The sequence below is a fragment of the Rhamphochromis longiceps genome, linkage group LG14, assembly GCF_057381845.1.
Source record: "Rhamphochromis longiceps isolate RC_006_pf linkage group LG14, R_longiceps_female_GT1.1, whole genome shotgun sequence".
NCBI classification, from domain to species: Eukaryota; Metazoa; Chordata; class Actinopteri; order Cichliformes; family Cichlidae; genus Rhamphochromis; species Rhamphochromis longiceps.
Window position 1 is genome coordinate 23,232,114 of NC_140570.1, and position 11,384 is coordinate 23,243,497.

General features: G+C 41.0%; 1 protein-coding gene across 1 annotated transcript; it reads right to left on the reverse strand.

The window, feature by feature from the left end:
* Positions 1–1,187: 1,187 nt before the first annotated feature.
* LOC146654056 (uncharacterized) lies at positions 1,188–11,329 on the reverse strand. The gene is made up of 5 exons (XM_085380232.1): positions 5,472–11,329; positions 4,680–4,913; positions 3,422–3,578; positions 2,072–2,201; positions 1,188–1,375 (listed from the first exon to the last, which is right to left on the reverse strand). Exons 1-5 carry the CDS (start codon positions 11,225–11,227, stop codon positions 1,188–1,190), a joined length of 6,465 nt encoding a protein of 2,154 aa, XP_085236358.1. The 5' UTR covers positions 11,228–11,329.
* Between the last annotated feature and the right edge of the window lie 55 nt (positions 11,330–11,384).

The following is an 11,384-nucleotide window of genomic DNA, read 5'->3' on the forward strand; positions in this document are numbered from 1 at the left end:
AGGGCTTCCATTAATGCCAGGAAATCCAGACATCAGATAAAACGTCATTCAAGACACTGTGTTCTGGGCACCTTGCAATGTTTATGAATACAAGTTAGAGAAATTTTAGATTTCTATAACTATGAAGTCTGAGTTTATACTTTTAACAGTAACACTGAGAATGTTAATAGATAGAAATACAAAATAAAAGTGCACAGTTTTAGATTCTCCTATAAACCAGCGGTCCCCAACCCCCGGGCCTCGGACTGGTACCGGTCCGCGCAGAGGGAGGGAGTCTTGAACACCTTGAGCTGAACTCTATGCTGATGGAATCTTATCATTCAAATACTGCCCCTGAATTTCATGTCTGTTTTTGCTCCCACTAAAAACCCTGAAGGTCATCATCCTTCATTGGAAGTCAGTGTTGAACTCCCTGCACAGCAGTGCACCTACATTCAAAATGAGGAAAGAGAAAGAAACAGCGCTAACAATGTTCCCCAAAAAAACTTTACTGGTGCACATAAAATGGATCATGGAATATTATGTTAGGAATACTGCTAGAAAGGATTTTCCCATTTGTATTTTGCTTCATTGTACTTATTAAGGATTCAGATTAGAGATTGAGATCAGGAAAAAATTCTTCTTTAGACACAGATTAAAAGTAAATCAGCACTGATACATATTCTGATATTTTTTTCCCACTATTTCATATTATTAGCCACATCATATTACAGTGTATAGATACAGAAGCAACATTTCAGGGCTGTTGTATGTTCTCTTGCAATAATAAATGAGCTTCTACCACAAAGACTCGATATAGGTAACAAGACACAAATGCATACATTATCGTGTATGAAACAGTTATTCACAAGCCATTATTCTCAAAGTGGGAAACAAAGCATGCTGATTTCTTGCCCCTGGGGATAAAACAAAGGGCTCAAGGTGTTTTTTTTTTTATTTGTGAATGATAATCGACTGCTCATGGTTAAGTACAAAATTAGACTGCAACAGCTGTGTCACCTGCGAAAGGCGGTGTGAATTGGATTGCTCCTCATTGTGTAGTCTAGCCTATACCAGCCGATGCAGCTGGCCGCCTCTGCTCTGTGGTTAATATGATTGACTGCTCCACTGTCTGTTGACTAATGTAATTGTCTGCAGCTATTTTGGTAAAGACTTGATCAGTGTAAAAGGCGACGGTCCTTCCTTGGTCACGGAAGGATCAAGTCACCTCCTGGGTGAAGACAGCCGCAGCAGGCTCGTGGCGGAGCCGCCGAGCGGAGCAGCCAGTCACCCCGTTTACGGTAGGCCAGCCACACCAGCAGCAGCATCACTGTGACAAGCGAGGAGCCAACCACCAGGCTGACTATGACCAGAGCCAAGTCCAGTTCTGATGGTTCTGATAAAAACACAAACAAACAGACCGTAAAAGTCACAGCCATGACTTGTTTGTGCAGTGTTCCCTAATATAGCCTCTGTAGGAATTATATCTCACTTATCTTAACTGCACTACTGTATAGCTCTGTGTAAATAATCATTCTGTACATTCGATAATCTTTAATCCTACAACTGTTTACAACTTGCATAGTTCCCATTTCTGTATAGCTGTATATCCCAGATTCTGTAAAGTTATTTATTTCATATTCTGTATAGTTTTTCATATTTATATCCTGTTCATATCCTGTACATAGCTTGTACTCACTACAGCCTGTACATACTTATAGTTATAGAATATTCACAACATACTTCATACCGTGTACATTATAACATACCATAATAGACCCATTTCTGTAATATACTCACATATCTATATTATTGCTAATATATATTGTAATATATCTATATCACTAAAGCACTTCTGGATGGATGCAAACTGCATTTCGTTGCCCTGTACCTGTGCATGTGCAATGACAATAAAGTTGAATTCTATTCTATTCTATTCTATTCTATTCTATTCTAATCTCTTTTACTTTCATCGTGTAGCTTTATATGACGCACTCATGAGGAGAATATCTAATTTCCTGTCACATCATCTGCCGTGCATGCTCTGTTATCTCAGATCATCATTTTTGTGTAAGGACCAGCTAATAATTACCTATCTCCTCTGGAAAGGTAGAGTTCTTCACTTGTTTCAACATGGGTCCAAAGGATATGCGATTTTTCAGATTGGTGGCAAAAGTTTGCGAGCCCTCTGAGGGAAGTGCACGCCTCTTCTGAAGGCACTGCTACAAAAAGACGAGGAGATATAAAACAATTAAGTTTGGAAACTGGTGAAATAGCTAACAGGTTATTATCTGTTTGGGTGATGGATGGTTGTTCTTTCTGTCTGTGATGATAAACAGAAAGAAATGTGCACGAAACCAACACAAACAAATCACTCCTCTGATAAATATTTTGGAAAAACCTGATTTCTTTCCTGCCAGTTTTTTTTTTTAGTTGAATAAAAAGAGCATGAGCAGAAGTATTTATTTCAAATAAAGAGCTGCAAATATGGATTTGAGCTTGTAAGGAACAGCTTTCATTTAATCTAGGCATCCCATTCTGATTTAGAGCAGCTCAAACTGGGTTTTTGCAATGCAATGTATAGCTTTTCTGTAGCTGATGTGCTTCACCAGAATGCATAGTCTCACATCAAGTGCAAAGAAGAAACACAATTTGTCACAACAAGAGGGGGGAAGGAGCAATAGATGTGGACAAAGAAAGTTGCAGATAATGCAGTACAATTTGTGTCAAAGCTCAAACTCTCAAAGTGTTTTACTGCTCTATAAGATGGAGCTTTTATCGTCTATCATATATCCCCAGGAAAAAACAAAAGAAAAATGGCTGAGAACTTAGCAATACTAGAATCACAGCTGCTGTGGGAGCTGTGGAAGTGCTCTTCAAAGCCAGACATCAAAATGAGTCTCTGGAGTTTTTCCTCTCTTTCACCTCCGCCCTCTAACATGCACTTGTCAGATGATTCCCCTTTTCTCATTAAATCAGAGCCCTCATTCCCAAAACAGCAGGATATAGGGGTTGGTATTAGAGCTGCTTGTCTAGTGCTATTCTCTAACTTTGTGAAGACCTCATCTAACCTATAGTGTGTCTATAATCACGTGACCAGGGTTCCAGGCTGTGTGTTTGATTCCTGGGGTTTGACTCCGGTCTTTGTAATCTTGCTAAAGAGTGAGATGTATAAAATACTTATTAGTATTAGCAATGGCATGTTGCATTAGTTGTACCAAAGGATTCTTTTAACTTTGATTCTGAAAAATTATGTATGCCTATGCTTTCAAATAATTTTCATTTACCGTCTCTCTTTGCTCTTGTACCCAACCAATTTAAAGGAGCCCGCTCACTTCTAGTCTGTCTCCATGTTTTCCGTGTCACAAAATTTAAATTACCTTCAGTCGCTTGCTCTTTCATTCTCTCACATCATTACGCTGTGCACCCACTGCAATCTTACCCTTTCACAGTCAGAGTGGTTCCTCAGGCAGACACTCAGATCGCAGTGTAGGTACACTACTGAGTAATTAATCATTTGGAAGAGACTGATGGTGAAGCTGGCACTCGTTGACAAGGCAGTGGGCAGTAGTGTGATCCCTGCTGGTTCTGCTGCTAACCTGAGGCACCAAAACAAATGCAGAGTATAACCTTAGTGGATTTTTTTTTCTTTAAAAGAAATAGCGGAATGTTTAAGGAAAAGCGGTTAAAGTGAGAAAATCCTGCCACATGCCATGGAAGCTGCAGTAATCAATAAACAGTGCACCCTTTTTGTGTCAATATTTTGGATTGGACTGAGCTGAACACTTAAAAAAACAATAAATCATATTAGGTAAATGTCAGTTTTTGTTTTAGGGTGTTGTAAGATTGGTAGTTATGGTATGTAATGTTAATAAGTTTTGCTATAAATTCTGATTTAGCGTCCAGAATATATTCACCAGTGTGCTGATTTTTTAAGCATTTCCTCAGCTCTTTAGGAGTTATTGAGGTTATTATTTCAAGGTAATTTAAAATGATTTACTGTTTTTTTTTCTTCATTTCACTCAGGAGAAATACATTTGAAAAAAAAAACTGCACATCACTGGTGTAAACATTTTTTTAAGTTTAACAGTCACTCAGACTTTGATATTTTACAGGTTGTCTATTTACAGTATATTGCTGCTTCTCCATATGTGTGGAGTGCACCCAATTTCCATCTATCTGACTGATCCTGGCTCAGAGAGATAACACCATCAACCTACAACAGCCTTCTTTTTATCTAGAATATTTAACTCTTAGAAATGGACCTGCAGCTTCCTGGATTGATGTAAGTTATAGTAAAACTGTTTATCTGGTAAAATAAATAAATAAATAAAAATAAACATTCTTTTAAGCAGTGACAGTCTAGCCCTACGTATAATAACAACCCTGGGCCGTGTGGATAAGTGTTACCTGGTAAAAATGTGATACCTGAATTTTTTTAATTATTTTATTCCCCCATCACCAGGTCAGAGATTTGGAAAAATTGAACATTTAAACTTATATTTAATCCAAAGTTTGAATGAGACTGCCTAATAACCTTATTACAAGAAGTCAACAAACACTGATGTTATCAAAGACATCAGAATTCTATCCATCCATCCATTTTCTTGACAGTTTATCCAATTCATTGTGGTGGGGGATTGCCGGAACACAAGAGTTGGAAAAGAACACAAACGCTTATTTCCGGCTTTCCTGTTTACCTGGAGAAAAGACAGCAGGTAGAGTTTGCAAGGTCTGGCTGGATGGTTGGAGACAGGCAACAGGAGGTGACCCCGAGGTTTATCTGACTGTTGTTTGTCTTTAGGTTGATAACCACTCTGAGGTTCCCCTGGGCAGGTACAGCATCGCCAGGCTCTACACCTCTCCCAAGGTCAAGACTCATTTCTGCTGTGTAGTTTCCACTGCCACACAGATCCTCTGAAACTTCTGTTATACTACCAACAAATTGGTGTATTTGCAACATGAATCTTAACATATTTACATCATAAATATCTTTAAAGAAGGGCGGCACCAAAAATGTTATTGTGTAAAGTACTGCATATTACATACTTTATGTTACTGCTAAACATACACACATAAACATACATCTTATTTTGTGATTGATTTCTCAATGTAGACATTCGTTTACATCTATTTTGATTTAGTATAGAAATCAGCTTTAGGACTTGCAGTCACATGAGTATCTCAGGTTGAACAAATACAGCTCTGAAAACTCTTCCCACCTCAGAGTTTTCACAGTTGTGAAGGGTAGTAGTAGTTATGTCTAAGTTATTTTGCTCAGCTAAAATTCCTAATTGTGCTATAAACATTCATTGACTGCAGAAATAAATAAATAAAATGGCATCCTAGTCTGTTTGCCAACTGTGGTTCCTGACTTCTTTTCACAAATTAGGAAGAAAAAAAACGTAAAAGTCATGGGATCATTTCTAGTCAATATTTCAATCATTCAAAATCTCCAGTATGTGTTAACTAATTATAAATAGTAGCATTACCCAGAGAGATACAGATGTGATGAGGTCCTTCCCCTGCGCTTCAGCTTTGGCAGCTCTGACTCAGACTCTGGCAGTAACAGGCTGCGCCCAGACTCTTCTTTAGCCGCGGCACTCACTAACCTGGTGGCATTTTGCGCTTCAAGTACCTCGACATTGCCTGCTCCTCGGTTTAATTGTGTTTTTGTGTTTTTTTCAGAGAGCACCGTCAGCTCAGTAGCCTTTATTTTGGTCTGCAGAAGAGCTGCTTCAGGTTCAGATAAAGTGACCTCTTTAGCAGGAACCTCCTGAGCCTTCGAGGTCTCTCTGTGAAAGCGTCTTTGTGTTGTTTTCCTTACAAAGTGGGGCCTCTCAGGTGTCCAGTGCCTCTCCAAATGAACAGCTTTAGCTGCCACACTCCTGGCCTTTTCTGACATCGTTTCATCAACGCCGTGATCGGATTCACCGATACTGATGAATGCTGAAAGCGTTGCATATTCAAGGTCAGCGGCCTGCGGTGTAGCCTTTCCAGCTACAAGACAGTCAGAGCTGCAATTGCCATTTTCTGGTTTTGCGCCAGCAGTGTCCTCGTCTCTGAAATGATCTCTTTCTGTGACTGCACCCTGTGTTTTATACATTTTCTGACTATGATCAATTTCACCTGGTCCAGTTGTTGTTTCAGTCGTCTTGGTTGACCGAGCACAGCCGATAGTCCTACAGCTGCTTTTATTAATAATGTCTGTGGGCGAGATCCTTGTAGTTGGTGCAGAATCTGCCATAAATCCAGATATCAATTGACTTATTGAAGTCTTTTCATGCGAGGTCTGCCTGTCAGGCTGCTCTGTTCTGTCCTGCGTATATGCTGCAGAAATTTTCTCAAGTAGAGATTGTTTGGCTTCAAAAGCACTCTTTGTAGTCAGAGCTGTTTTGATGTCTTTAATTAATGAATATTCCATTTTTCTAAGCATGGTAGATGTTGGACCATGCAAACCTTCAGCTCTGTGGGATGTCTGCAGCAAGTCTCTTTGGATGTCCTTCTCTGGGTCATTAATATTATGTGTTATTACAAATACAGCAGGAGCAGCATGCTGACTCTGTTCAATAGTCCGTACAGAAATTTTATCCTCAGGCAGCTCGGCACTGTGTGTTTCTGTTGTGTGTTGTCTTTTCACAGCAGGGGTGGGTTTGCCAGTAGTAGGAGTTATGGGACGCCCTATCAATGACAAAGACTCAGTATGACGATTCGAGTGCTCTATGTGCTCAGCAGCAGCGCGAGATGAGTTTTCCACAACTGGCACACTCTCACTAGCCATCAGCAGTGATTCGTGATCTTCTTTGGACACAGTAACCCCACCTATGGTAGGAGTTGGAGCCAGGGACACGGAATCATCAGTTACTGCTGTTATCATTTGAAAGGAAGAAGTAATTAGCTGGTCGTCAGTCTGGTGTGTGGATTTACTGAGGATAATGATATCATTTCTGAAAGTAATATGTGCAGCAGGGAGAGCACTGTTGCTCACTGAATTGTTTTGCTTTCCGGGTGTTTTTTCTGCATGATGCTTCACATCAGAAACAGACATTTTAGTCACATCATCATGCTGGATTTTAGGCATTTCAGGCCAACCTTCTGACTCAACATCTGGAGAGGTGCCAGATGGTGCCACATGTGTGCTAAAGGCAGGTGTTCCAAAATCATACACAAAATTGTCGTCCATAGCCTGCTCAGTCCTGGGCCCAGAATGAACCGCAAGCATGACAGACTTGATGGGAACTGTCACAGTGCTGTTTGCTTCATTTTCGCCATTTACACTGATCAGGTCATTCTCATGAATCATTTTCATTGCTGGTTTATCAGCCTGCATTATAGACAAAGAATTAAGTTCATCTATGTTATCTTTATTGCTGCCGGTCATTGGTGTAATAAAAGGTAAACTGTTCTTTTCAAGTCTCATCTCTGATATTTGCTCTGTGACCAGCTCTAAATGTTTCACTTTCAAGGTCACCATTGTTCGTGCATTATCGTTCTCCTTGATTTGATTTGTCTCATCAGCAGTCCCTAACAAAGACTTGACACGGTCACTTTCACCATTCGCATGTTGAGTGTTGGAATTGGCCCTAAGTAAGTTTAGTAAGACAGGGCTAACCGCTGATCCGGTTAGACCTGTCAGCCTATAGGTGCCAGGTAAAATGTCACCTCCAAACAGGCTGAGATTTAGCAGCGGTGACATGTTGGTATGGGGAAATTGATCGTTTTCCGCTTTAGGACTCGATGATGCCGTTAGGGTATGCACAGATCTCTGCTCGTTACCATCAACAGAGGTATGCAGAGCATCTGGATGGGCTGTCTGCTCTGACAGTTTAAATGAGCATGGCTGGCCTGAAGTCATGTCAAAAGAGGGGGAGGAGGAGGACTCGCTGATCTGAGGGACAGGCTGCGCTTGGCGAGGCTGCAACTGGCCTATGGAGATGGGGGCCTCGGATGACAAGGCTGTGGCTGTGGGTGGCCTAGTAGATGAGTGATTATACATCTTCTGGTGTGGACCGGGATTCACTGATGCTATAATGTATTCTGCTTGCTCGCTCTCATTTGCGGTATGTAAAATTGAATTGGCCTTTGAAACTGAAGCACTAAATTTATGCGTCTGATCTGGGATGTCGTAAATAATTGATATATTGGGAGTAGAACTATTTACTGTAAAGTGGGGCTCAGCTCTCGGGAATCCAGCTGCGGTTGTCAATCGATGGGTGGTGAGTGACAACATATTGCTGATAGTCTTTAGTAAAGGGTGAGTGAATTTAGCTGCACTGCTGTTTGGGGAAACCGATGGCTTTAATACGTCCCCAAACTTTAAAGTGTGATGTCCAAATGTAGCTTCAACAACTTCGTTCCGGGCACTTTCTTTAGCGAGTGATGACGTAACTTCATGTTTTGGAAAAACGTCCTTGGGGGGAGAGAGATGAGATCTAGTCTGTGTGTATGGCTCTTTGGGAAGAGATGTTGTTTTCGATTGGATGGGGCTCTGACTTGTTGTTCTGTGATTTTTTGTCACTTTATAGGTAAATGATTTATTTGTGATTTCCACAATTGCTGTAGCATTTTCTCCCAGATGAATGCCCTTGTTCTCAGTGGTTCCCAGCTGTTTAATCAAACTGGGGCAGGGAGACAGGTTCTCAACAACGTGTTCTTTATCTCTGTTAAATTCTTTCGAATTAGTAGGGGGTCCAAAGGGAACATTTGTCATGTCCTTTTTCCCAGTTTCCCCAACACATTTATTGTCTTCTTTCCCCTCTGGCGTTTTCTCACTTCTATCCTCTGCTTCTTCCCTTTTTAAAGACTCACTCTGCTTTTCAGCTGCAACTTTTAGGAAATTCTCTTCATATATTTTAGTCACACTGTCTCTTTCAGCTCCTTCTTCATCACTGATTTGCCCTTTGCTTTGATCCAGGTTTTGTCTCAAGGTTACACCCTCCTCTCCATTGGTCATTTCACCTTTTTCCCTACTCATGTTGGCGGTTTGCGCTGCCATTTCTTCCCCTTCCCTGTCTACATTTTGATTTGTCTTAGCTCTGGTATTGATTATTTTTTCTTGTTCTTCTTCTCTGCTCTCTTTAAATTTTTCTCTTTGATAGTTCAAAGTTGTGTCTTTCCTGTTTTTCTCTCCTTCCTGCAACTTTATTATTGCGTTCATCTCCTCATCGTTTTCTGTCTTGTTCCCATTTTCTACAACTGCATACAACACCTGTTCATTTTCATCTCTTGATTTTGTATCATTATCTCTTAGTGACTCTCTGATTAAATCCCCACTATATGTTGAATAAGACTGACGAGTTGATGCTACATTCTTCCCTCTAGCTACATCATAAGTTCCTACCTGGATGAGTTTAGACTGAGTCCCTGAAAATTTACTTATTGTCAGTTTCTCAGAAAGAGATTTGCTTGATAGTGTTGGTAGTGTCAACACGGGCATGTCATCACCAAAGTCCTGACTCAACTCTGAGAGAAACAACTTCCTGGGCAAAACTTCTGTTGTTGCGGTGGTTGTAGTTTGTGGTTCTCTTATAACTGGTTTATTCATTGGCCCTGGGGGATCAACAGAAGAATGTTTAACAATGCTGTGTACAGCGTTAAATGTCAGAGGATCTTGTTTATCTGTCAAGTGTGTCTTTGTGGTTGCAGATGCAAGCTTTATGGCAGAATCCTTTGGTAATAATGTCAGTATGGGTCCTTTGGTCTGAAAGCTTGGTTTAGCTGGTGTTTGGAGTCTCAGAAGAGAGATCAAAGAATCCACTCTTCCTGTCTGAAAGTGAGACTCAGGATTTTCGACTGGCAAAGCGGTTGGCCTACTCCCGCTGAAGGGTGTTGCTGCACTGTGAGCTTCAATCGAGCTCATTCTTACTGCTGGATGAGATGCAGTGCTGTGATCACTACCCTCTGTAAGAACACTTATGTGAGTGCTGTGGGGAGCTGAACTAATAACAGGCATATTGCTTACCGGCCCACTGCTGATGTCCAAAGACTGTCTTTGAATGAAACGTTTTAAGTTTGTTGAGACACTGTGGTAAGCTGTTTTGTTATTCTTACTGAAATATATCAGGTCTGACTGCGGGACCCCAGTGCTTACTTTTTTTTCATACAGCTCTTTTTCTCCACTTTCTACTGGTTTCCTTGCAATATAAAAGGATTTTGATGAGTGAGAAAATGTTGTAGATGTTGAGACGGGTCTCTCTTTGACAGAAGCTTCACTAGGATAGGTATGCCTCAATTGCTTCTTGGTGTCTTCTTTTGTTTCTGACGACACCTCAGCAAGAGGTCGTGTGTGAAACGCAACCGCTTCTGGAGCTGATGAAAAAAAAATGTTTGGGGAATCATTCAAAACGCTTTGAGTATGACTCTGAGTGTTACTGATGGAAAAAGAAAGGAAAGTCTGATCGTAAGGTAAACTTCCTCCCTCGCTGAAACTGGAGTGCTTGGTGAGGTTTGCATGACTGACGTCTCTGTTTAACATTTCTTCTTGCACTCGAGCTGACTGTTGATATAAACTGGTTAATGAGGCTGTAAGTTTACTGTTGTCAGGGGAGCCATGAGTTGACAGTGCAGCTTTCCCGGTGGAGCTTGGCCTTTGATCTTTCAGGCAGGTCAAACACAAGTTTGTTATTGTGCTTCCTCTCGGTGAATCTTCTGCTGTAGCATTCTGAAAGATGGATTGCACTGTGCCCAAGCCATACAGGTCTCTTCTCGGGTTTGTGGTTTCCTTGCCTTGAGACTGTTTGTCACTGCTGTCATTACGTGCTGCATCCAGGTTATCAATTACACGAGAATGAGATGCAGATAGCGCTGGAGGTCTCAGGGATCCATCAGCAGATGTGAGCTTAACAGAGTTAGTGTTTCTTTGATTCCTGTAATCAAGAAGAGTGTGAAACCAAGGAGGGGCTTTCACTGCCTCTGCAGTCAAATTGCCCTCTGGGTCAGAGGTGTCATTCATCATTAATTCTATTGCAGATTGCGCAGAAGATGATGAGATCTTTTCATAATTAGAGATCAATAGTTTTTCTGATTCAGTGTCAATCCTCATAGCCGACGGCTCTCTCTTTAATATGAGAGAGCTATTCCCATTTCTGGAGACAAAATGCTTTGAGCTTGGTAGGGAAATTAAAGCTGACGCCTTTGTTATTAGACTTTTCTTATAAGGTTTTGTCAGTCTGGTGTCAAGCAAGACCGCCTCTGGAAACTTGGCAGTCAATGCCATTGCAGTATGTTGATGTGTCTTCTTTGTAGGCATTGCTTCTGTGCCATGACCAGTTGTGTTTTCATTTTTCAGAAGCAGATCTTTTGTGACAGTTGTGCCTTTTGTTTGCTCTGTGAAGTAACCTTGGAAATCTTCTTTTTCTGCCCTGACTACGAAGACAAAAGCAAAACATGTCACTCAAATGTCCTCC

Bases quoted from the DNA above. Each gene is read 5' to 3' on its own strand.
- LOC146654056 (XM_085380232.1), bottom strand. From the start codon at position 11,227: ATGCCTACAAAGAAGACACATCAACATACTGCAATGGCATTGACTGCC. The intron at 3,579-4,679 runs GTAAACAGGAAA...TTGGTGCCTCAG, and splicing joins ACCTGCTGTCTTTTCTCCAG to GTTAGCAGCAGAACCAGCAG. The intron at 1,376-2,071 runs GTAATTATTAGC...TGTTTTTATCAG, and splicing joins TACCTTTCCAGAGGAGATAG to AACCATCAGAACTGGACTTG.